Source organism: Oryx dammah, unplaced genomic scaffold, assembly GCF_014754425.2.
Source record: "Oryx dammah isolate SB20612 unplaced genomic scaffold, SCBI_Odam_1.1 HiC_scaffold_23, whole genome shotgun sequence".
Taxonomy (NCBI): domain Eukaryota; kingdom Metazoa; phylum Chordata; class Mammalia; order Artiodactyla; family Bovidae; genus Oryx; species Oryx dammah.
Window position 1 is genome coordinate 110,154,157 of NW_024070207.1, and position 26,188 is coordinate 110,180,344.

Genomic DNA, 26,188 nt, shown 5'->3' on the forward strand with positions numbered 1-26,188 from the left:
CACTCCTGTTCACAGGGGTTTCCAGAAGGCAGCAAACCCATTCATTCCACAGACATTCACCTACTGTGGGTCGACTGCTTCCTAACACTTTCTTCAAACATGTTTCTCTCAGGACCAGAAAGCAGCCACAGACCCTGGGTCTGACTGAGACACACGACTCAGGAGGTGCCCAAGAAGCCAGCTCACAGGTGCCCTCAGCAGTGGAGTGGTGGCACAGTGAGAGAAAAGATACCAGGCCACGTGAAAGAGGAGACCCCGAGCCCCTTCCCTGGCTGCCATGTGACCCCAGCAGTTCCATGATTGGTCTTGCTCCCAAGCCTCACCCTGCTGTAAATCCAGCGAGGATGTGACAGTAAGGACAGGAGCTCTGGGGACAGAAATGTGCTTCAGCCTCAACTCTGCCCTTGTGGGGGGTGGGAAACCCTTCTTAAGCTTCTTAACTTCTGAGTTTCAGCTGCCTTAATCTGTAGAATAGGGATGAGACATCCATTTTTATAAAGACGACATGTGACAACATGTACAGAGCCTGATACAGAGCCAAGTGTTGAGTGAATGTTAGTTCTTCTGTCCTCTGTGATACTTACAGGTCCGGCCAAACTCCCTCAAGATTGGATAGGCCTGCCCCATGTCCCCTGCAGGCCGCTAGGAAATGGGCCACCTCAGGGCCAGGCCTGGAGAGAAGGAAGCAGGGCTCACCTCCAAACTCTCCACTTTCTTCTGCCTATGATGAGGCAGCAAATTAGAGGTTCAGAAGTAAACCCATTCTAACACTTCTAGCCCAGTTCTGGTTTCTTCCTTTCCTGTCCTCAGCAAGTGAGACTGGTAATAAAAGAACCCACTTTTGAGGCTCATCTGCAGAACCTCTTCTGCCTAATGCCCCCTGCCCCCTTCTCCATTTCCAGAAAAGTCAGAATAAAATAGTAAAGTCTTAACCCATCCCTCACTTTCCTCATTCTAAGTGAGTAGTATATTGAAGGCCTCCAATAAATCTTTAATTAATCAATAATTCTGCTTTTCCCTTTGCTCCTAAGGGAAATACTCCGAAAAGGAAGAGAAGTGTAGCATCTCAGCAATGACCTTCCAACACTTACTCAACACACATTTATCTGGCCTTAGATGATTAACACAATGATTCAGGCTGCTTTGCTTCAGATTATATATATATATATATAAATCATTCTTGAAATGTTCTGCATAAATATAATCTTTATGGATGAACCATTGTTCATCCAAGTGCATTAAAAATGCTGATATTTCAAAACAACTTGTGGTGAATCTCATTATAAAATGAAGGACCTATTATCTAAATTAAAATGGGCATGCACATTTGCATGTACCAGGAGAAATAGTTTGTGTCCTGGTTATATAGAAAGGACATTTTCTTTAAAAAAAAAAAAAAAACACAAAAGAAACGATGATGTTCTCCTTGGAGAAGGAAGTTAGGGAATGGGAAAGAGTGAGAACCCTGTGGTGTTGAACTGGAACTGGAAGTTATCAGCATGACCTCGGTATTCTATCTGAGTTTTGGGGGCAACAAAAGTTGACCTGCTTAAGTCGCCTTGCCCACAGCACAAGGAGCCGCAGATGAACCGCACAGTGGTGGGGCGGTGGGAAGCAGGAGGAGAGGGAGGCTCAGGAGAGGTGACAATGGGCTGGCAGCTGCCAGGTGACAAGGGGTGATCAGGTTCACATCTGTTCTGGAAACCCACAGGGCTAGATGGCTTCTGAGTGGAAAGGTTTTCAGATTTTAGGAAGTTAAAAAAAATACATCCGCTGCAAGAAAGAGTCCAGTCTACACAGACACAAGTGCAGTACAACCTGTGAACATCCACACTGAGCAGGGAGGATCATGCCCCAAGCCACTTCAGGCCAGCTTTCACCACAGACTGAGTTTGAGCACCAAGGGTATGTAAAAAGAACTTCCATTTGTCAAGTTTTGTGGATTTCAGAATTGAGATCAAAGGTGACAGAGCCTGCAGAAGAGTAATGCCAAGATCAGATCCCAGAGATAGATTTGGGTTTAAATCCTGAGCGCCCACTGGCTTCACGAATGCCACCAAGTGTCAGGACACGTCTAAGAATGGGACGGAGCTCACAGAGGTTGCAGCGAGGGTTAAAAAGTGCTTAACATTTCACATGAACAGGTTTTTTAAATTGAGAAGAGGGGACTCATTAAAGCACAATCACTAATAACACCGGATGGTAGAAAGCACAACAGCCCGAGGCCACAGGGTACCAGATCAAACGGACTGATGCTAAGCCCCGTGAGCGGGACTGCATTCCCGTTCAGCGAGGTCGCCTGTGCTCATTTGATGATTCTATGTAATTAAAAAAGGATTAAAAAGGATTAAAGTATGTTCTGTGTCCCTGCCACTCACTTTTCTTTTCTTCCTAAACAAAAGCCTTGAGGCTTGCATTGGTCAACTCTGCACTAACTAGAGGGCAACTAACTACAGGGCGTGGCCTGAAATAACCAAATTTCAGGAAGCATTGATTCTAGCCTTCCTAGATGATCAGCCTTTCATAAACTAGTGTTGAAAGAAATCTTATTTGTCTGTATACCCATCCCCCACCCCCATGGCACTGACTGGAGTGCCTCACCTATGGAAGCTTCTCAATGATTTACTCCAAGAATAGAGAATACTTTCAGAAGTTTGTTTTTTTTTTTTAAAGAGTACCTGCAAAAATCTCAGGTTTTGCCTCCTACATTCTAATTTAGCTTCAGAGATGAATTCTTTGTACTTGGATACCTTAATTATACATCAGCTTAAACAGGGGGATGTCTTTTATCGTTAGTTAATTAGCAAGCCTAAAAATATATATGGAATGCCTGATTTTTTTAACCTTTCCGTGGTTTTCCTCTTCAAAGTTTTTTGTCCTGTGTGTTAATATTAAATACTCACTTTAAATCAAAGGGTTTCAACCATTTTTTTTTCAGTTAAGTTACCAAAAAGACACTTTGGGTTTTAATTCAATGTCCTCTCAAAAGGGTTGTGTTTTTCTAAGGCTTCTGGCATACTGAGTATTTTCCACTTATTCTTCCCAGTCATTTGACTTCATTTTTTCCCTGCTTACTTGGCTTCTCCACATTCCTTAATTTTGATTTTCTATTTTTATTCTGCATTCCTCCATGGACTTCATCTTATTCAAATTTACCGATTAAATCTTTCCCTAGTATTAGTTCAGAAAATGAAGAAGCAGCATTGGGTGAGAGGCATGGAAAATTCTCATTTTATGAACTTAAATACACTCGTGTATTTCTTCAACTTTTCCTTCTTTTTTGATGACCGTTTAATTCTCTTCTGTTTGGTTTTCATACTTCATCCTTTCATTGAGAAGTTGGAGACAGTTACTACATTTGCAAAAAAATGTGATTGCTCTGTCTAGAAAGGTTCCAAAGAGCTTTCCAATTCACTAAGAGACAGGATAAACAGACACAGAAACACAAATGACTTTTCCCATAAATGACTTCTGATTTAACACGGTCACCAATAAGTGATGGTCACCAATAAGAAAGCAGCATTTGACCAGCCCTTCTGAGAGCAAGAGTACTGACTGATTATTCTTTCTCTGGTTTCCACTATGGCCTATATTTCTGGTGAATCTCTAATCCTCTTTTCGACCAATTTACAGCAAGTAGGAAAAAATTATTATTTCTTCAGTTAATGGAGTGATCTGATAATTAAAGCATAGGGCTGAGCACATGCCTCCCCAAAATGTAGTCTCCTGTCTGGATTACTTAAAGGCTATCTTTATCCACATCTTTCAGCTTTACTACTTGGTGGGAGATGTTCTGGGAACCAAAGCAAGGGAATCAGAGAATGGAAAAGCAAGGCAAAAATAGAAAAATTAGCAGCAAGGCACCAAAATCCAACAGAATGATCAGCTCATTCTGATAATGCTGCTTTTTCTAAATATTAATTAAATGTTTGCATTTACAATGCATTTTTACCACTAACCATGTTAGAACTGGACACAGAACAACAGACTGGTTCAAAATTGGGAAAGGAGTACGTCAAGGCTGTACATTGTCACCCTGCTTATTTAACTTACATGCAGAGTACATCATGTGAAATGCTGGGATGGATGAATCACAAGCTGGAATCAATACTGCTGAGAGAAATATCAACAATCTCAGATATGCACATGATACCAAATTAATGGCAGAAAGCGAAGAGGAACTAAAGAGCCTCTTCAGTTCAGTTGCTCAGTCATGTCCGACTCTTTGCGACCCCATGAACTGCAGCACGCCTGGCCTCCCTGTGCATCACCAACTCCCGGACTTCATCCAAACTCATGTCCATTGAGTCGGTGATGCCATCCAACCATCTCATCCTCTGTCATCCCCTTTTCCTCCTGCCCTCAATCTTTCCCAGCATCAGGGTCTTTTCTAATGAGTCAGCTCTTCGCATCAGGTGGCCAAAGTATTGGAGTTTCAGCTTCAACATCAGTCCTTCCAATGAATATACAGGACTGGTCTCCTTTAGGATGGACTGGTTGGATCTCCTTGCTGTCCAAGGGACTCTCAAGAGTCTTCACCAACACCACGGTTCAAAAGCATCACTTCTTTGGCACTCAGCTTTCTTTACAGTCCAACTCTCACATCCATACATGACTCCTGGAGAAACTATAACTTTGACAAGACAGACCTTTGTTGGCAAAGTAATATCTCTGCTTTTTAATATGCTATCTAGGTTGGTCATAACTTTTCTTCCAAGGAGTAAGCGTCTTTTAATTTCATGGCTGCAATCACCATCTGCAGTGATTTTGGAGCCCAAAAAAATAAAGTCTAACACTGTTTCCCCATCTATTTGCCATAAAGTGAAGGGACCGGATGCCATCATCTTCGTTTTCTGAATGTTGAGTTTTAAGCCAACTTTGTCACTCTCCTCTTTCACTTTCATCAACAGACTCTTTAGTTCTTCTTCACTTTCTGCCATAACAGTGGTGTCATCTGCATATCTGAGGTTATTGATATTTCTCCCGGCAATCTTGATTCCAGCTTGTGCTTCCTCCAGTCCAGCGTTTCTCATGATGTACACTGCATATAAGTTAAATAAGCAGGGTGACAATATACAGCCCTGATGTACTCCTTTTCCTATTTGGAACCAGTCTGTTGTTCCATGTCCAGTTCTAACTGTTGCTTCCTGACCTGCGTACAGCTTTTTCAAGACGCAGGTCAGGGGGTCTGGTATTCCCATCTCTTTCAGAATTTTCCACAGTTTATTGTAAGCCACACAGTCAAAGGCTTTGGCATAGTCAATAAAGCAGAAATAGATGTTTTTCTGGAACTCTCTTGCTTTTTTGATGATCCAGCGGATGTTGGCAATTTGATCTCTGGTTCCTCTGCCTTTTCTAAAACCAGCTTGAACATCTGGAAGTTCGCGGTTCATGTATTGTTGAAGCCTAACTTGGAGAATTTTTGAGCATTACTTTACTAGCGTGTGAGATGAGTGCAATTGTGTGGTAGTTTGAGCACTCTTTGGCATTGCCTTTCTTTGGGATTGGAATGAAAACCGACCTTTTCCAGTCCCGTGGCCACTGCTGAATTTTCCAAATTTGCTGGCATATTGAGTCCAGCACTTTCACAGCATCATCTTTCAGGATTTGAAATAGCTCAACCGGAATTCCATCACCTCCACTAGCTTTGTTCGTAGTGATGCTTCCTAAGGCCCACTTGACTTCACATTCAAGGTGAAAGAGGAGTGAAAAAGCTGGCTTAAAACTCAACATTCAAAAAACTAAGATCATAGCATCTGGTCCCATCACTTCATGGCAAATAAGAAAGTGGAAACACTAACAGATTTCATTTTCCTGCACTCCAAAATCACTGCCCATGGTGACTGGAACAATGAAATTAAAAGATGCTTGCTCCTTGGAAGAAAAGCTATGACAAACCTGACAACATATTAAAAATGAGAGACATCACTTTGCCGACAAAGGTCCGTCTAGTCAAAGCTATGGTTTTTCCAGTAGTCATGTATGGATGTGAGAGTTGAACCATAAAGAAGGCTGAGCACCAAAGAACTGCCTTTGAACTGTGGTGTTGGAGAAGACTCTTGAGAGTCCCTTGGACGGCAAGGAGATCAAACCAGTCAATCCTAAAGGGAATCAACCCTGAATATATTCATTAGAAGGACTGATGCTGAAGCTCCAATCCTTTGGCCACCTGATGCAAAGAGCTGACTCATTGGAAAAGACCCTGATGCTGGGAGAGACTGAGGGCAGGAGGAGAAGTGGACGACAGAGGATGAGATGGTTGGATGGAATCACTGACTTCAATGGACATGAGCCTGAGCAAGCTCAGGGAGATAGCGAAGGACAGGGAAGCCTGGCATGCTAAAGTTCATGAGGTTGCAAAGATTCAGACACGACTTAGTGAGTGAACAACAACAACATTAAAATGGGTAAAATATAAGTGACAAAATAATATTTCAGGGGAATCTTTTTTGTTTTTCTTCAGTTGTATTTATAAGATTTCAATCTGTTGAAAACACTGAATTTTAAGATAGGTAATTTATTTTAGAACTTACCAGAGCTATAAGCAATGATTAACTGAACAGTCCTTCCAAAGAAACAGTGGAGAGCTACCAAACGATTGTAAATATCCTTCAAAAGAATCCCTCCCCACTCGTTCTAGCTTTATTTATACTTTGGGCTTCCCAGGTGGCGCTAGTAGTAAAGAATCTGCCTGAAAATGCAGGAAACACAAGAGACACAGGTTCGATCCCTGGATCGGGAAGATATCCTGCAGTAGGAAATTCTTGTCTGGAACATTCCATGGACAGAGGAGCCTGGCGGGCTACAGTCCATGGAGTCACAAAGAGCCAGACCATCTGACCGAGCGCACACACACACACACACTTTGAAAATGTCTGTTTTACTCCATGTCCAAAAGTATTATTTCACTGCCTGGGAAGTTTGTTTTCCTTTGGGAAAACATACTCCTGAATTTCAAGAGATCAAGATAGGTAGTGGGTTTGAGATCTACCAAACTTGAGGCTGAGTCCACTCTAGGCTGGACCATTTGGGTTATTATTACTAACAGCAAGCCAGAAACTTCAGAGCCAAAGAGTCAAAGATCAGGTATTTCACACACACCTCATTCCCTACCAAACTCAATGCCCCAACAATAGTCAAGTGAAAGTAAAAGTCGCTCAGTAATGTCTGACTCTTTGCAACCCCATGGACTAGACAGTCTATGAACTTCTCCAGGCCAGAATACTGGAGTGGGTAGCCTTTCCCTATTCCAGGGGATCTTCCTAACCCAGGAATTGAACCCTGGTCTCCTGCATTGCAGGCGGATTCTTTACCATCTGAGCCACACAACAGCCAGCTATCATACTATTTCTCTCAGCCCAATGTCTATTTTATTATGCTCACAGATGCTGTGGGTCAGGAATTCAGAAAGGACACAGGAGGTAAGGCTGCTCTGGAACCTCAGCTGGGAAAACTTAAACATCGGGGGAGTGACTGGACTGTTGGGAGCTGAAAGCATCTGAAGGCTTCCCGCTCACAAGGCTTCAGCCGACTACTTGAAGAAGGAGACAGCCCACTGGAGCATCTTCTGGTGGCCCCTCCAAGGGCCTCCTCACAGTATGGCGGCCTTGGGCTAGCTGGATTCTGGGATGGCTTCCATAAAAAAGGCAGAGGCTGCATGGCCTTTTATGACCCTGCCACAGAAGTCACACTGCTAGTCCCCTTCTGTCACACTCAAATGGTCTAAGCAGCCATAGCTTGCCCAGGCTCCAGGGGTAGGAGACCAGACCTCCTCTTCCGACCACCGCCCACTTGGTGGAAGGCTGGCAAGGGCACATCATAGAACAGCATCGTCATGGCCATCTTTGTACAGTGCCATCTGTCCTCTAAGATGTTCATCAACAGGTGTAGAAGATGATTTATTTCTCAAATTACACTTCAAAGTACTCTTCTACTACCTCAATTTGTTTTCTTTGGAGTCATTTTTTGGCATTTTAGTTTCTCTCGCTCTGGGCTCTCCTCAGATGGCAGGTAGCCCTTGCTTACTCAGTGAGGCAGCCTAATGACTAAGGAAGCACCCCAAACACCTCATGGATTACATAGGTCTTTTTGGTGGGGTCCTAACACCATACCAGCTTCCCTTATTCACCTTAAACAGTTCATTCAGCGTCTTTAGAGAAGAATCCTCTTTTTGCCCTTCACTTTGCCTAAGGGTAGCTGCCTGCCTACTAACGTTCTCATGGTCAGGTTGGAAGGTAACCCTTCGTTTTTCATACTTCTGGTTCATTCTCCAGCTCTACCTGTTACTCCTGCTCTGTATCCCTGGTGCTGCCTTACTAAGGTAGAAGCCCCTCTGGAGGTTGCAGTGCCTCCTGAGTATGCTCTAGACCCCAGCTATCCAATATAGGAATCATGAGCCATTAGGGAAAACATGAATATTCAATTACGTTATAATATCAATGATAAATTCCCCAAGTGTGATCACTGTGTCATGGATATTAGAACACTTTTTATACTTATGATATATTAGGTTGGTGCAAACGTAATTGCGATTTTGGATTGTGAATTTAAATCATTATAATTAGGCTCAAACACAACTTTATTAATCAAAATAGGAACCATTACAATCAACACATTTTTGCCAATGAGAAATAAGTTCATTTATTCCTGTACCATAAAAATCCACGCATTTTCTGCCTCCTGCTTGTTATGGAAGCATTTTCCCTGCAAAAAGTTGTCAAGATGCTTGAAGTGGTAGTCGGTTGGTAAGTGCTCACGTGAATATGGCAAACGAGGCAAACCTTCATAGCCCAGTTTGTTCAACCTTTGAAGTGTTGACTGTGTGACATGGGCATTATTGTGGAGAAGAACTAGGCCCTTTCATCTCATTGATTTGTTGAGCATACTTCTCAGATATAATGGTTTCGCTGGGATTCAAAAAGCTCTAGTGGATCAGACTGGCAACAGACCACCAAACAGTGACCCATGACCTTTTTTTGGGAGCAAGTTTGGCTTTGGGAAGTGCTTTGGCGCCTATTCTAGGTACAACCACTGAGTTGATCATGGCCAGTTGTAGTATAAAATCCACTTTTCATCACACATCACAATCTGATTAAGAAATAGTTCACTGTTGCGTTAGAGTAACTTAAGATAAGACAATACTTCAAAAATGACAATATTTTTGATCTGTGGTCAGCTCACGAGGCACCCACTTATCAAGCTTTTCCACTTTTCCAGTTTGCTTTAAATGTCAAACGACTGTAGAATGGTCGATGTTGAGTTCTTTGGCAACTTCTCACATAGTTGTAAGAGGATAAGCTTCAGTGATGGCTCTCAATTGGTCGTTGTCAAATTCCAATGGCCAGTCACTACGCTCCTCATCTTCAAGGCTCTCATCTCCTTTGCAAAACTTCTTGAACCACCATCGCACTGTATGTTCATTAGCAGTTCCTGGGCCAAATGCATTGTTGATGTTGCGAGTTATCTCTGTTGCTTTACGACCCAAAAAATACAAACAACCCTATCCGAGAATGGGCAGAAGACCAAAACAAACATTTCTGCAAAGAAGACATACAGATGGCCAACAGACATATGAAAAGATGCATATGAAAATATTAGAAAAACGCAAATCAAAACTACAATAAGGTACCACCTCACACGGGTCAGAATGGCTTTCATTAAAAAGTCTTCAAGTAACAAATGCTGGAGAGAATGTGGAGAAAAGGGAACCCTCCTACACTGTTGGTGGACATATAAGTTGGTGCAGCCACAATGGAAAATAGTGCAGAGATTCCTCAGAAAACTAAAAATAAAATGACCATATGATCTAGCAATCCAAATAAAACTATAAATCAAAAAGATACATGCATCCCTATGTTCATAGTAGCACTATTCACAATAGCCAAGACATGGAAGCATCCTAAATGTCCACTGAAATATGAATGGATAACTAAGAAGTAATACACATATACAATGGAATGTTACTCAGCCATAAGAGAATGAAATAATGCCATTTGCAGCAACATGAATGCAACTAGAGATTATCATACCAAGTGAATTAAATCAGAAAGATAAATACCATCTGATAGACATATGTGGAATCTGAAATATGACACAAATTAACCCATGTCTGAAGCAGAAACAGACTCACATAGACAACAGATTGGTGTTTACCAAGGGGCAGGGGGTTGGGGAAGGGATGAAGTAAGAGGGTGGGGTTAGCAGATACAACCTTTTTTTTTTTTTTAATTTATTTATTTATTTTTAATTTTTACTTTACAATCCTGTATTGGTTTTGGCATAGATTGACATGAATCCACCACAGGTGTACATGCGTTAACCTTTTATATATAGAACGGAGGCTTTCCAGGTGGCACAGTGGTGAAGAAGCCGCCTGCCAATGCAGGAGACGTGGGTTTGATCCCTGGGTTGGGAAAATCCCCTGGAAGAAGGAAATGGCAACCCACTCCAGTATTCTTGCCTGGAAAATACTATGGACAGACTATAGTCTGTCCTCTATGGAGGAGCCTGGCAGACTACAGTCCATGGGGTAGCAAAGAGTTGGACGTGACTGAGTGTTCATGCAAACAATAAGATCCTACTGTGTAGCTTAGGGAACTACACTCAATGTCCTGTGATCAACCATAATGGAAAAGAATATGAAAAATGTGTGTGTGTATACATACATATATAATTGAATCACTTCTGTACAGCAGGAATTAACACAACATTGTAAATCAACTATACTTCAGTTTAAAAATGAAAAAAGTTTTTAAGGAAAAAAGCAGTCATCTGAAAAAGGTCTTTCTATAATTAGAGGCATTCTACATTAAAAAAAAAAAAAACAACTACTAGAGCTATTGTATTCTAAAAAAAAAAAAATCTCAAACAGAACATGCTACTATATGCAATCTTCCTAATGGGGTCTGAGGCCCATGCTACCTTCATGTAATGTTTTTGATGCTCTTGTAAGAAAGACAAGAGGGTGCAGGGTGATTGTGACGAGGTTCTCAATTAAGGTAGGTGAGGGTTACTGGATCCTTCCCCGAAGGAGATCTGTGTTTGGCTGAGGGAAAGTGAGTGACATCAACTAGCACCTTGATCCTCTCTCTTTAAATATCTTGTTTGTTGGCTCTCAAAATATATGTGTCCTTGAACTTCCCAGGTGGCTCAGTGGTAAAGAATCTGCCTGCCAATGCAGCAGATGCAGGTTTGATCCCAGGGTTGGGAAGATTCCCCTGGAGAAGGGAACGGCAACCCACTCCAGTATTCTTGCCTGGAGAATTCCATGGACAGAGAAGCGTGATGGGGTACAGTCCATAGGGGTCACAAAGAGTTGGACACGACTGAGACTGAGTGCACACACACACACGAACAGATTAGTGAGAAACCTGCCCTTCTCTATGTCAGAAGGTCAAACCAAATTATACGTACATTTCACCACAGGGCCACAATTTCTGCCCTTGGCTTGGGCAATCCCTTTCCCATCAGCCCTCATCACTCAGTTCTATGTCTCATGGATCTCAGGATTCCTCAGCATAATACCTGGCACATTGCAGGTGTTTACTATTTCCTGATGAGCACTGAAAATTCAAATACCTAGTAAGTTTCAGTATAAACTTACAATAGCAAATAAAATTCAGGGGTTCAAGATAACATTTGCTGGTAATGGTTAATTCCTTTAATAGATAGATCATTTCATTCTATATATCTGCTTGAGAGTATGCCAATCTTTATAGTTAGGGGAAGAAGAGCCAGAAGGTAGACAGGAAGGTGATAATAAAGTGGCAGTATGGTGTGTCGGGCCAGAGGGACATTTTGAGAATGACTTCACAAATAGAGTGGCTGAAGTATGTGAGCAACAATCATAGCCAAAGTCACCACCCAGATTCACATCATTTTAATTCCAGAAGCAGGGGGGGTGGGGGTTAGGATCTAGTCCTAAGGGTGGATGGTGAGTTAACAGAATGTCTTGTTGTCATGGAAGCAGGAACAGTTAAGTCAAGGTCACAATGTACTCATCATTGAGGTTAACTGAGGCAAAACCTTCAGTTAACCATTACAGTGAACGAAGAAGCTTCAAAGCAAGTCACGCTAAAAGCACTATGTTTCTTGGAAAATGATTAGTTTACAGAGCTGGGACCTTCAGCCAACAAACTTGAAGATAATTAACATTGGAGGTTAAGAGCTTCCTTCGCAGGAAGCTGGTTTCATCCAGGAAACACTGTGTCACTAACTTCCCACAACAAAAGCAGAGCCAACATCTACTGAGCACCAACCATGAGCCATGCACTGTGGGGCATTTTTTCAAGTTCACGGGTGCAACAGGCCTGTGGTTCAATGCTATCATTTCCATTTTGTAGAAAAGGACACTGAAGTGTATGTAGTGGGATTAAGTGATTTGTCCAAGCTCACACAGATGGTAGGCAATGGAAATCAAGCTTTGAGTACAAGTCCACACAGACCAGTTATGGTATTTCCAGAGAGAAACAACAGGCACACTAACAAGGGTGGGTCCTTTGAATAAGTAAATAAAGTAAATGAAGTGTAAGTAAGTGAAGGAGGTAGCAATCTGATGGCTCCAAAGTGGTAACACTAGACAAACATGAGATTACGCAATTTCCTGATTGTTTAAGCAGAACAAATTTAGACAAAACTCCAGGATTACTAATAGAGACTGTTTGCTAGAAAGAACTGCACTGGGGTAACAGTACATTAGGTAGGAAAAAATGGTATGTTATATTGAAAGAAAAAAAGCGTACGTTTAAAAGCTCAATCTACCTGAATTTTAACTGTGGTTTTGTTCCTAATTTTGCTTAGGTAAGATACTTAAATCATCTACGCTTCAGCGTCTTCCTTCAAGAGAGGGAAACATCTGTTTCACCTGGATGGAATTGTAACTCCATCTGTCTACTACTGTGTCTGGTCAAAAGTGGTATGCAAAGGTAAGTTCCCTTCCCTCCTAGAAAGAATAATTTCTGGCTCCCTCTGGAAGAGACAGCCAAAATGTTAGGTCAACAAGTAGCTAGCACTGTGGGCAGCCTCTTCATTACCTGGTGCACTGCCTTTCTTGTGTGTAAAACTGAGGTTGGACAGGGGATCTCTAAGCTCAAGCTCCCACTGAATCAATCTACGGGGATAAGATTTTCATTTAGACACCTTACAATTATTTATCCTGCACCAATCTTGCCTAATGTACAATCTGGGACAACTCTGGAGAGAGCATTGCTAGGAGTGAGTAGCCAAGAAAAGGAGCTAGAAATCAAGACAAAGAGTACATACATAATTTACATTTGTTTTCCACACACACACACACAAAGAAACAAAGCCTCCAACGATACTTTGGATAAAGGACAATTAGGTTAGGGGCTTCCCTGGGGGTCCAGTGGTTAAGAATCCACCTTGCAATGCAAGGGATACTGGTTCAATCCCTGGTCCGGGAAGATCTCACGTGCCACAGAGGAACTAAGACCGTGCGCCACATCTACTGAGCCTGCGCTCTAGAGCCCAGGAGCCACAACTACTGAATCCCATGCGCCTAGAGCCTGTGCTCCACAGCAAGAGAAGCCACTGCAGTGAGAAGCCTGCACACACAACAGAGAGTTGCCCCCATAACCAGAGAAAAGCCTATGCAAAGCAACAGAGACCTGCTGAAATCAAAAAATAAAATAATCTTAAGAAAAAAAAAAAAGGACACCTGGGTTAACACTTCACATATACCCAGAAACCACCTCTATTACCCAAACCTCCAAGGGAGAGGTAGAGAAAGCATGCCACAAACTCATGGGATGCAAACTTTCTGGCTACCTGATATATACTGACGTCTTTGTCCCAACTTCTCATTCATTTAGAAGCCCTTCAAAGGCAGCAACTATGCCTCAATGATTCTGCAACGCTTCTCACTTTCCACTTCATTCTGAATCCAGAAAGTTTGACAAATACTGACGGACTCCTGGGAATTCCCTGGTGGTTCGATGGTTAGGACTCGGTGCTTTCACTGCCAGGGCCCAGGCTCAATGCCCAGGAACTAAGATCCCACAAGTCGCATGGCACAGTCAAAAAAAAAAAAAAAAAACAAAAAAAAGTTGATGGACTCCTAAACATCTTAAGTGTTAACCTTTAGCATCTCAAAGACTTTATTGCTTAGTGTTTCAGAGCTCTTGGGCAAAAATTTTAACAGATCTAACACACTTCTTAACACTGGAAGCACATTATAGTCACCAGTAAGTAAAAAATACCAGCACCTAGATCCTACTCGCAGGGCCTAATTTAATTGGCGTCTACAGGGGGTTTTTTTTTGGGGGGGGGGGTGGCGGGGCGGGCAGATGGCACTGGTTTTAGGAGTTCCCCAGATATTTCTCAGGAGTGCTCAGGGCTGAGATTCACTGACCAGCATCTAATCCCAGAAAATTCAACAGCAGGATAAACCAAAGATCTCCTCAGGCTAAGACAGTGGCTGAGCATCCCAAAATTTTTCACTGATCCATCTATTTTTAGTCTCTATTTTCCTGTTTGAGTTTTGTTTCGGCCTCCTAGGAAACTGACCACACTGGGGCACATGACAGGACCAATACAGGAAAGTTAATATAGCAAAACTTTCTGCTTAATGCTTTTTACTTCATCTCAGAAGCAAGAGGAAAAATTAACCAACTTTATACAAAGTACACAGTCATGTATTAAGGAATATCTGCTACCAAGCTTGAGGAAACAAAACACTGTACTCTTCTAGGACAGATTCAAGGTAGGGTCGGGTAAACCCTGAGTCTGCTCTGGCCAACGAAAATGTAGCAATTCGCTGTGAAAAGATGTGCATGTTCACAGCACTTGGGGTACTTAACTTCAGGCCTTGAGAAAATGTTAAAAAAGATACATGGTGATTTATTACCAAGAGTGACAACTATTCTACACTGACCTTCATGCCCTAGTAAGAAACATTGACACGACTCAAATGATGGAGTGGAATCAGAGGTCAAGTCTAAAAATGAAAAAGTCCCAACTACTTGGGTGATGCTTAGGGAAATAATCTACTGAGTTACAACCCCAAATATTCAATCACAAGGAATATAAACATCGACCTGTGTAACAGATGACAAATAGCTTACTGTGGTTTTTGTGCTATTTATTATAGCAGAAAGAATCATCTCCAACAGGATGAGACACTGACTGGGAAAGGAGGTATCCTCAAGGGATATGAAGGAAATCAAACCCAGCTCTGCCACAAATATGGTGAAACGGGCTCCCTGAAGATGCTTTCAGGCTAGCTTCAATGAATGCCAAGTACCCATTCACAGTTCCCTTAGCACATTTTCTCTAAGTTAGCTAATTTACCAAAAAGAATTAAGTGGGCAAGAACAGCAAGAATCTTAGGTAATAGAAAAGGAGCTGCCATCACCAAATTTTACCAGAAATTACAAAGCAAAAGTTAGCATATGATATTTAGCTGAAATCAGCAAGTTCTCCTTTTGGAGAGAATTCATCTACTCTGTGACAAAACAGCAACAAGAGAGAAAGATACAGGGTCTTGATCATTGCTGCTGTGCAAATGAACAGCAGAACTGAGTAAGGGAGTTGACTGCAAACTTCCCAGCAGAGATGGCAATGAATTCCAGAGGGATTTAGTAACAATTTACATACTCCTCTAGGTGATAAATCTGACCATGATAAAAGCATTGTAAATGATTGAGTATATTAAACTCAGACTGTGCACTAAATAAAAAGGAAACATATTCATTGTCAACATATGTAAATAGATGGGCAAAAGCTGTAAGCCTACGGCATAAAAAATGGATAAAGAATTAGAGATGATATTCTTCTCACAAGCCTTTAATTGTATACTTATCATTACTTTATTAAAGAAGAGAGTGCAATAGGAAACAATAGTTACACAGAACAATAGCTTACTGTGCAAAGTCGACACAGGGAGTTCACACAAATGATTAAAACTACAGAGCCCGGACAGACTTTATTTTTCTGGGCTCCAAAATCACTGCAGATGGTGATTGCAGCCATGAAGTTAAAAGATGCTTGCTCCTTGGAAGAAAAGTTATGACCAACCTAGACAGCATATTGACAAACAGAGACGTTACTTTGCCAACAAAGGTCCATCTAGTCAAAGCTATGGTTTTTCCAGTAATCATGTATGGATGTGAGAGTTGGACTATAAAGAAAGCTGAGCACCAAAGAACTGATGCTTTTGAACTGTGGTGTTGGAGTAGACTCTTGAGAGTCTCTTAGACTGCAAGGAGATCCAACCAGGCCATCCTAAAGGAAATCAGCCCTAATATTCATTGGAAGGACTGATGCTGAAGCTGAAACTCCAATACTTTGGCCATCTGATGCAAAGAACTGACTCATTTGAAAAGACCGGGATGCTGGGAAAGATTGAAGCCAAGAGAAGGGGACGACAGAGGATGAGATGGTTGGATGGCATCGCCAATTCAATGGACATGAGTCTGAGTAAACTCCAGGAGTTGGTGATGGACAGGGAGGCCTGGCATGCTGCAGTCCATGGGGTTGCAAAGAGTCGGCCACAACTGAATGACTGAACTGAACCAGAGCCTGGTGAATAAATGGTCAAGGGCACTTTACACACATCAAAATGAACAAAATAAACCCACAAGGGGAAAAAAATAAAACTTTTAGCTTCTATGTTACCTATTACACAAAGTCATAAAACCTCATTTTGGGAGGGCTGCGGAGAAACCAGTACACTTCAACTCGGGGACAGCCCTATAGATTAAAGCTATACAACCCCTCAAAGTCTTTCACGTGGTAATTCCACACAGGGGCACAGATCCTAGAGCTAAGCCATCGATCACCTGGATGAACCTTAGCTATCCCAAAAGTCACCCTCCAGATAGCCAAGACTGAAGCGACTTAGCAGCAGCAGCAAGCATGACAAACAGAGCTTTGTCATTTAAATGCAAAATAAGAGCAATCACAGCACACTTCTTTAACAGAGAGCCAAACTATCTTAGAGGTTGCAAACTTTCTGTAAAGGGCCAGAAGGTAAACAGTTTGGCTTTGTAGGCCAGTCTCCATGGCAACTATTCAACTGTGCTGCTGCAGAGGTTCAGAAGCCACATGTGCTATGTAATGAATGGACATGGCTGTGGTCCAATAAAGCTTTATTTACAAAAATAGGTGTTGCCAAAACCTAGAGCATTTACAACATAAAGACCAAACCCTAATGGGAACTATGGACTTTGGGGGATAATGATGGATCAGTGTTGGTTCATCAGTTGTAACAAACGGCCCACACACCATGGTGCAGGATGTTGATGGTGGAGGACATTTTATTTGTGGAGGTGGGTATGGGAGTTCCCTCTACTTTCTGCCCATTTTGCTGTGAACCTAAAACTACTCTTCAAAATGAAGTCTATTAACTGTAAGACAAAAACAGGTAGCTGGCCCTTAAGACTATAGCATTCCAAGGAAAAAAAAAAAAAAGGATTTGCCCAATTCTGGAATCAGATAATCATGGAAGCAAAATATCAGTAACAGAAAACACACAAAATGAAAAGGAAAAATGGTGGTATTTTCTGCTTCCATCCAGTAATAAGACCAAGGTTTCCCAAATCTTGCCAACAACCCGATCAATTTCCCGAAGTTTAATGGGAGGAAACCACTCAGTCATCCGTAGGTCGGTATTGTGACCTGTCCCTGCTTCGGAAGCATACCTAACTGCCAAGACAACAATCAGAGCCGGAACTACACCTGAAGTGCTCAGAGTCTCATAAACCATGTTGAGATCCAGTCATATCAGATCTTTAGGGCCCCAAAGGTCAATTCGTCCTTTAAATTTAAATATTGACCAACATGCATTAAGCCACATTAGATATCTGTCCCCGAAATGGAATTGTTCCCTTCCCCTTTCAATTCTGAATCATTGGCTTTCGTCTCTAAACAGGTGAGTCGAATTCTTGGCAGTGCCTTAGAACAGAATAGCCTGAGTGCTGACAGAAAACCAAGGACAAATCCATTCTTCTCCCCAGTAGTAATCAGGCTTTAAGAAGTATGACTTTAGAAACCCAAGGCTTTTCAAAGAGCAGTCATTTGGAAGCAAAGTCAACTTCTCAGTGGGCACTGGAACCTTAAAATACCTTCTCAAGGAAAAGAGAAAGCAGCTGGGCTTTCGAACCTCAAAAAGAGTCCAACAGGGAAACTGGCTGCTGCCTCCTAATAGCTAAAGGCTCCAAGGTTCGCAGAACCAGTGTTAATTATGGTAGAAATCTTTTCTGTGAAAAGGCAGAGTTGTCAGACAACCTCTCTTCTGGCGGCTTTATTTCAGAGATGCTATATTTAAACGTGGGGACCTTACAGAAGTTTGCACTTATATAACCACTGACTAAATTAAAGCGACATGATGTTTAATAACCTTTAGATGAAGTCAGTAATCACCACTCACAGAGCGCCCACTCAGGGTAGAAAGCAAACAGCTGAGGTTGAGAGAGGTTATGGAGAAGAGGTGAGTGCCCACCCTCCACAGAGAGACAATTTAGAGTAAAATCAAGTAACAGAAGCAAATATCTTTAACACAAGTGTGGCTGTGCAAAAGACAAGGGCAAAGGAACTGGAAAATAAAACAGATGGTCTGTAGAGAGAGGATCAGAGTGATTAATGAAGGAACCAGAAGAGGACAGGGTAAAGCTGAAAGATGAAAAGCATGTCCAGATGAAAATGTGAATCATTTCCGATAAACACATTTGAGATTCAGAAGGTTCTACCTTTAAGTTATATTGCACAGTCCAAGTTCTCCTTTTCTTACATCACCAAGAGAACTTTTAACTCATAACAACCACTTAATAGGAAGACCTTGGGCTTTTGCAAATATCACAAAGAACCACCATAACATGAACGGCCATTTAAAGACAGTTAATTGGTCCAAAATTCCTGAGAGTAACAGATTTATAGGGGGAAAAGAGAGTAAAAGTTGTACTGAGCTATAAAATCAATAAATGTTTATTCTGTACATTAAAATGTAATATTTCTATTACTCTTAATAAGGAATTAATACATATAGTCTGAAGCCTCATTGTCCAATAGAAATACGTGAGCCACAAGTCATTTTAAACTTCACATAAAAAGAAACAGGTGAGATTTTTGATGCTTTATTTAATGCAAATACTCCCAAAATTACCATTTCAACATGGAATCAATACAAAAATATATTGAGATATTTTACTATTTTTATATTGTCTTTGAAATCCAGTACCTTATACTTAGATCTCAATTCACAGGCTAAATTTCTATCAGAAATAATTGGCCTACAATTAGATTTCATCAAATTTACAGTTCAGGTAGATTCACATATTTAAACTGTTCTAAACATACTTAAAAGTTTTCCAATTAACTGAATCAAGTTTAAACTTAAATCAATTCTGTTTCCCAGTTTCAGTCACATCAGCCACATTTCAAGAGCTCAGTAGGTTCAAGTGGCTAGTGGTGACAGAACTGGACAAAAAAGGCCGAAATACAGAAAGATAATCCCTGGAGTCAAAAATTCAAACCTAATCACTAAGAAACATAAAAAAACCAAAGCAAAATGTGTAACACGGTATAAAAATTAAAGGATTAAAGACAGAAAATGAAAGGAAATTATAGATGTTTATCATTACAGATAACAGATCCGTCATATCAACAAATATAAACTGGTTAAACTCAGCCACATAAAGAAAAGGTCTGGCTCACAAAGCAAAACCCAACTTTAAGTTTTCAAGACAGTATTTAAAACAAAGTAATTCGGAAAGTTTCAAGAAGAAAATTAAAACAAGGAAAAAAGGGCTCCAGATCTCAATGTTAAACAAGGTTGAATATTTAAGGCCAAAAAACTGAACTAGTAAAAAGGTAGCACTCTGTATCCTAAAGGGTGCATCTTGCAGTGACAGTTAAGGATATCTATGCAGCAAATGTAACATTAACAGGCACAAAGCAAAAATCATAGGCAATGTGTGGAGAAACAGAACTAGGAGACTCGAACCTCTCTTAGCCCATGACAGGCCCAGTAAATTAAAAAAAACAAAAGTTATAGAAAATTCAAATAACATAATACAGCAGATTTGATATATCAGACCCTGTAACCTGAGAAGAGAACACAACCTTATTTTTGCTTCCCAAGGAACAATGACAAGAAATGAGCCCTGACTGGACTACAAAACAAACATCAAGAAATTAAAGAAATAATGATTCAGATAGCATTCTCTGATCACAACACAACAAAACTAAACATCAACAAAATGAGAATACAGGGTACATTTACACTGGAAATTTAATAGCTCTTAGTTAACTTAAGAATAAAACGAAGATGAAGAAGAGCTGGGGGGAAAAAGGATCAAATACTATACATATCAGCTGCTAAAGCAATGTTCAGAGGCATACTTGTCACCTTAAATACTGAAATAAATAACAAAGAAATGAATTTTCCCATTCAAAAAGAAAAAAATAACAACACTGAGCAGATCGGGGGGATTAATAAAGCCAAAGTAGACATTAATGAACTAGAAAACAAAAGTCATAAAGCTAAGAACTGAATCCAATCATATAAATCAACAACTAATCTCATCAAGAAAGAGGGGAGGGGGGAGACTATAGAAGGAATAAAAGGGGAACAGCCACAGAGAAAATTAAGACTAAGAGACTACTATCTCAGCTATGCAAACTGACTTTAAAACCTTGATGACTAGGATAATTTTCTAGAGAAATATATCAAAATGGACTCTAGCAGAGACATAAAATCTATACAGATCAATACCACAGGCTAGAGAAACCTGTCGAAGAGCAATAGTTCCCAAGGCACACTAGGTTTAAAAGGTTCTGTAGGTGGATTCTACCAAATCTTTAAAGAACAGATAGTTCAAAGGATAAACTGTGATCTTAGGGCAGAAAAACAATTTCTCCTGAAACAAGCATGACACTGACAAGAAAATCTAATAGACTGCACATACACACAACACCCAGAGCCAAACAGCACATGGAGATCAATATAATGAACCCAGGAATTCATCATACTATTCTCTCTAGTTCTGTGTATGCTTAAAATTTTCCGTAATAAAAAACTAATGTTTTACTCGATAAAAATACTGAATCATTATGCTGTACACCTGAAACTAATCTTATAAATCAACTACTCGTCAATTTAAAAGTTTTCTTTACTCAAATAGAAATTAATTCTATCGAGATACCCTTCACTTATCAAAAGTTTGACAACCGTGTGGTAGAACTGTAGGAAGACAGGTACTCACAGAAACTTCCAGTGAGAGGATAAACAGACAACCTTGATATGGAAGGCAATTTAACAATATTTATCCAAATTTCAAGGCTTCCCTGGTGGCTCAGACGGTAAAGAGTCTGCCCGCAATGCGGGAGACCTGGTGATCCAAATTTCAAATGCACATAGCCTTTGATGTAGAAATCCCATTTTGAGGAATCTGTCCTATACAAATACACATGCATGACATGGTGAAGGCACTAATTCACTGCAGCATGGCTTGTCATAGCAAAGACTGGAAACAACTTGCTAGCCATCAACGGGGAGCTGGCTAATGAATATAGTACATCATACAAACTCTCAGATACCATAAAAAGAAAAAGGAAGTTCTCTAGTTATAGATATGGAAAGTCGTCTGAGGAATTAAGTGTAAAAAGCAAGGTACAGACAAAAGTATTACGAGTTGCCAGTTATGTTAAAATGGGGAGGCAAGTGGACGAAAGTTGGAAGCTGACTTTTCTATGTCGTTTTGTACCTTCTGAATCTGGAACCATGTAACTATAATCTCAGACCAAAAAGAACTTTTTTTTTTTAATCGCACCCTTTGGAATTGCACTATTGTAATTATAAACTCATAATCCATTTATAGTACCTGCTATTCTTGTGACAGTTGCTAACTGTGTGAAAGGCCATGTTTTAAGTAAAGATTGAGCTCAAAAGGCATAGAGAAATAAGACCCACAGATGAAAGGGGGACAACTCCAGATCCAGAAGATCATCTTAACTGGTGGTTCTCAACCCTGGTGATGCTGAAGAACCACCCAAAATGCCAATGCTCTATACCCCACCCTCTCAGAACATTTATAGTAAAGTTTGGGGGATGGGGCCCAGGCATGAAAACCATGCCTCTAAATGCTTTATATAGCAGTGGTCTTCAACAGAGGGTGATTTATTTTGCTCCCCTGCAGGACATGGTGCTGTCTGGAAACATGTTGGCCGTCACTACTCAAGGGTGAAGGGAGTGGTGGGTGCTACGGGATCTCGTGGGTAAAGGCCTGGGAGGCCCAGAGCGCACAGGACAGAGCCCGCACCCGCCCCACCCCTAAAAATGTCAAGGGTGCTGAGACTGAGGAATCCTCCTTTCAAATAAAATCAGTGCTTCTGCAGTAACATGCAGTTTTAGCCTTCCTTCTTAAACAGGGAAGATCGTCTCATTTACTAATGTGGATATATTCACATAATAAAGCTATTTCTGTGCCCATAAAAACCACAATTTGTCAGTATGGTTGTCACAAATACTGTAAACGTGAAATTCCGAGTATACCCTCTCTCCAGTCCCTGTCCAGGTATTCTAGTCAAAAACCCGGGTCCCATTTGTAAAGCAGCCGGAGGAAAGTCACGAAGTTCACCAAGTGGCAGCCTGTGGATCGACATGGTCCAGCATCTATTCTATTTGAGCCCTGCGTCTTTTTAAATATACTGAATTGGTGCCAATCAGCTTCCCTTTCTGGAGCCAGCACATATGGGGTGGGGGCAGGGAGGTTGCCACAGTCCCCCCACCCCAAGCTGACTACTCCCCACCCGGGGCCTTTTAGCATTTGAGGTGGCCCTTCCCTGCCGTGTGCTCCAATCACTCTGGGCCATAAAAGCCTCTTAACTCTTGTGCCTCCTCTCCTTAAAAATACCCCCACACCCCTTCTAAATTCTCAAACTCCCACATCACTTGCCAAAATCAGACTGCTATCCAGAGCTGGAAGAACCAAGAGAATGGTAGAAGTTGAAATGGCCTCTTTGTGTGACAACTGTCTACTGTTGTCATTAAAGACAGGCTGCCTGCCACCTGATTCATCTCTGGGCATTACAAAGGAGGGCTGAGTTTCTAGCAAATTCCACCACAATTTTATATATATAGCACTTCTGTGAGCTTCCTTATAAGGAAAAGACTTCAGTTAGTAAGCTTCTTTCATTATCCGAGATTAGAGTACCCCTCCACTACTCCCCATATAGGTCAGAAGCTTTATATGGGAAATACCTATCCAAAGATTTGGTAATTTCTTTGTAAAAAGCTCATCCCTCTTCCTTTGAAATTAGGATCACACAGTTTTGGAGCTGTGCTTTAGAGATGACCTTATACAACCCACATGTGTTCTTGAGGAGGAAAATGAACTCCAGGGGAGTTCAGTCCCTCAGCCACGGCCAGGCTCTGGAGTCACTGGCACAGCAAGAATTAGAACATTTCTTTCCAGATAATGGTCCCGTGGGTTTTCCACAATAACACTATCCCCCACTGTGGTTTTCCTCCTCAAATAACATCTTTGCCAAAACACCTATTAATGTGGTAGATAGGAGCCGCTAACAGAAACAAATCAACCGAAATGTCGCCAAGCTACCAGGGCTATCACTTCAACTTGGGAGAGTGGAAGGAGGGAACTAGGAGTCTCTGGATTCTTTTTACGTCTTTTATTGTGAATTAACCTGTCTCAGTTTACCCCACTGAAAAGTGGATACCTTCAGACTCTGGCTAAACCACACATTAGGGATGGAAACATGCTATTTATACCAACAGAGACACTTTGTTGTTAAACTTTGAAGGGGGCAGGGGCTCTGCCTGAAACCTCTAAACTTCTCACAAGTGACAGAGATGGTAAAGTAAAACTAATGCAAAGCTTCTGGGGGAGAAGATGCAAAGGTCCACCTATCACCGAATTCTGATTTCCCTCATCATTTGCTGGCAAACTGGTTTCTTAGCATTTAATTTGGTCTCAACTAACCAATTCCGCTCGTCCTATCCCAACTGTGAACAACATCACATTGAGCTCTGGCTCTCCCTGAAGATGCTACCTACTCTACACTTCGGTTTTGATGCCCACCTGACATCATCTCTTGACATTTACCTAAGATTCATTAAACGACCAGCTGCCCCGTTATTCTCCCTCGAGAGCTCAGAACATCTCTGCTGCTCCATTTCCTTTCCCTTTCAGGATGCCCTGCTCTGACTCGATACCTGGCTGCGCACTTCGGTTTTATCACTTTCACGTGTTTCACAACCAGCTGCCCCGCGTTCAGCAATTGGGAGTACTCCCTACGTGCTCGCAGCGGCACCACTCTGGGGAAACACGGTCCAGTTTTAACAGAACGTCGTGGACTCTGTTCCCATCTCGGCTAGGCCTCGGGCAGGTTGGGGGCAGGGTCTTCTGCGCTCGCACCTCACTTCGTGGAAGCTGCCCACCAGCCCACCGCACAGGGGAGAAGCGAGGGGACGCAGAAGAGGCACGATGAAAGGTGTGGCACCCGACCTTGCTCTGGCGCCAGGAACCCACACGTCCGTTCTTCCCCACCATCTAAGGCATTCGCAGCCCAGGCCTCCAACTGCTTTAACAGAACACCACCAAGACAGCAGTTCGAGTCCGGCTGCTCCGGCCACCTTAGGTGGTGCCTCAGAGCACCTTCGAGCAGAAAAGGAACGAAATGTCATTGCATAATTTATTCGACCTCAAGGTGTTTCTAAACAGGTCTTACCCAACGCAAAAAAGAAAAAACAAAAAAACCAACTACCTAAACATAAAACCCTTGAAAAGCCACCCACATTCTGCTCCGAAGTTTTAACGGCCCGGAGGTCTGTGTCAAGCAGATTGGAAGCTAACGACGGCAGGTTTGGGAAGTCCCGCCGCCCGGGTTGATGCTCCTCAGACGCCGTTTCTGTGTCTCGGGGTGAGCCCCGGCGGGTGTGCGGGTGCCAGGCCCTACCCCTCCGTGCCCCCAAATCCGAGCCTCTAGGAGAGGCCCCGGAGCCCCGCCCACGGTTCCCACGGACTTTGCCCGGAGGCCGCGGAGACCCGCGGTGGTGGGCCCGGAAGGTAGCGCCTCCGCACCCTGGGGTCGTGGGGACCATGGCCCCGCACTTACCGAAGTCCAGGAACTGCTTGATGGAGAGCGGCGATGGCGAGAAGCGCGAGTAGCGCTCAATCTGCTTGGGCACCGGCTGCTTCAGCAGCAACCGGAACAGCCGCATCCTCGCCCCGGCAGCGCAGAGACCGGCCGAGACGCTCAGGCGGCCACAAGGACCGGAACAGCTGAGCCGCGCGGATTGGGTACGTTCGCCAAGCGCGCACCCCGGCCTCCACCTCCGCCTCCGCGCCGCTGGTGCAGTCTCCGCAGCACCGGCACCAGCAGCTCCCTGGCCGCCGCCGGTTGCCCGCGGCTTTCCCAAGCCCCGCCCACGGGGGCGGAGCCGGCCGCCGCACGTACGCTGGGCGCGAGGGGCGCGCGGCCGCACGCGATGGCTGCTGATTGGCCGCTGCCGCCCTGGCTTTTGGCGCAGCCCGGCGCCGGTGCGTCCTTCCTTGCCTCCTGGGACCCAAACAAGCCCGGCAAGTGCAGCTGACCCGGGTCCCGTCCCGGGCTAGGTCCTCCGCGGCTGAAAGGTGGCGGAGGTGCAGGGAGACTGGGAAGAGACCCGAAGCCTTCGCCCGGAATCCGATCCTACGCGCTTCCAAAGGCCCCTCTCTACCGAAGGCATCTCTTCCGGGAAACCCTCCCTGGATCAGCTGACTTTCACTTCAGGGTATTCGTTGCATCTTGATATGTTTTCATTTTCTGTTTACCACTTAATTATAGAGATTGCTTCATGCCCTCCACCACCATCACCACCGTTGGGCAGAAACAAGCTCACCGGTTCGGATTCCTGCCTGCCCATCACCATTGGACGGAATTCATTATAACGTCATTGATTCTGTTCCGTGCTCCCCCCCGCCCCCACCCTTCACCTTCGGACGGGATTGTTAGGTCAGTGCCTCCTTATTTCGTGACTCACCACCCCTGGTTCCCACCAACCCTCCCTTCCCACCCTCCTTCATGGGCCAACACCTTTGGGCAAGATTAATTGATAAGTCACTATTTCATGCAACCACCACCACCATCATTGGACAGGGTCAATTATAAGGTCACTGACACTTCATTTCGTCCCTACCCCTACCCTCCTCCTGTGAATGGCCCCTAACATCAT

General features: G+C 42.8%; 1 protein-coding gene across 2 annotated transcripts in view; it reads right to left on the bottom strand.

The window, feature by feature from the left end:
- PDK3 (pyruvate dehydrogenase kinase 3) overlaps positions 1-25,410 on the bottom strand; it is a 79,678-nt gene extending 54,268 nt beyond the window's left edge. The window contains exon 1 of one of the 2 annotated variants that reach the window (XM_040266646.1): positions 25,090-25,410. In XM_040266646.1, the coding sequence (XP_040122580.1) occupies positions 25,090-25,195 (106 nt within the window). In that variant the 5' untranslated portion in view covers positions 25,196-25,410. The remainder of the gene's footprint in view (positions 1-25,089) is intronic. The other variant, XM_040266648.1, reaches the window with a different exon arrangement.
- Between the last annotated feature and the right edge of the window lie 778 nt (positions 25,411-26,188).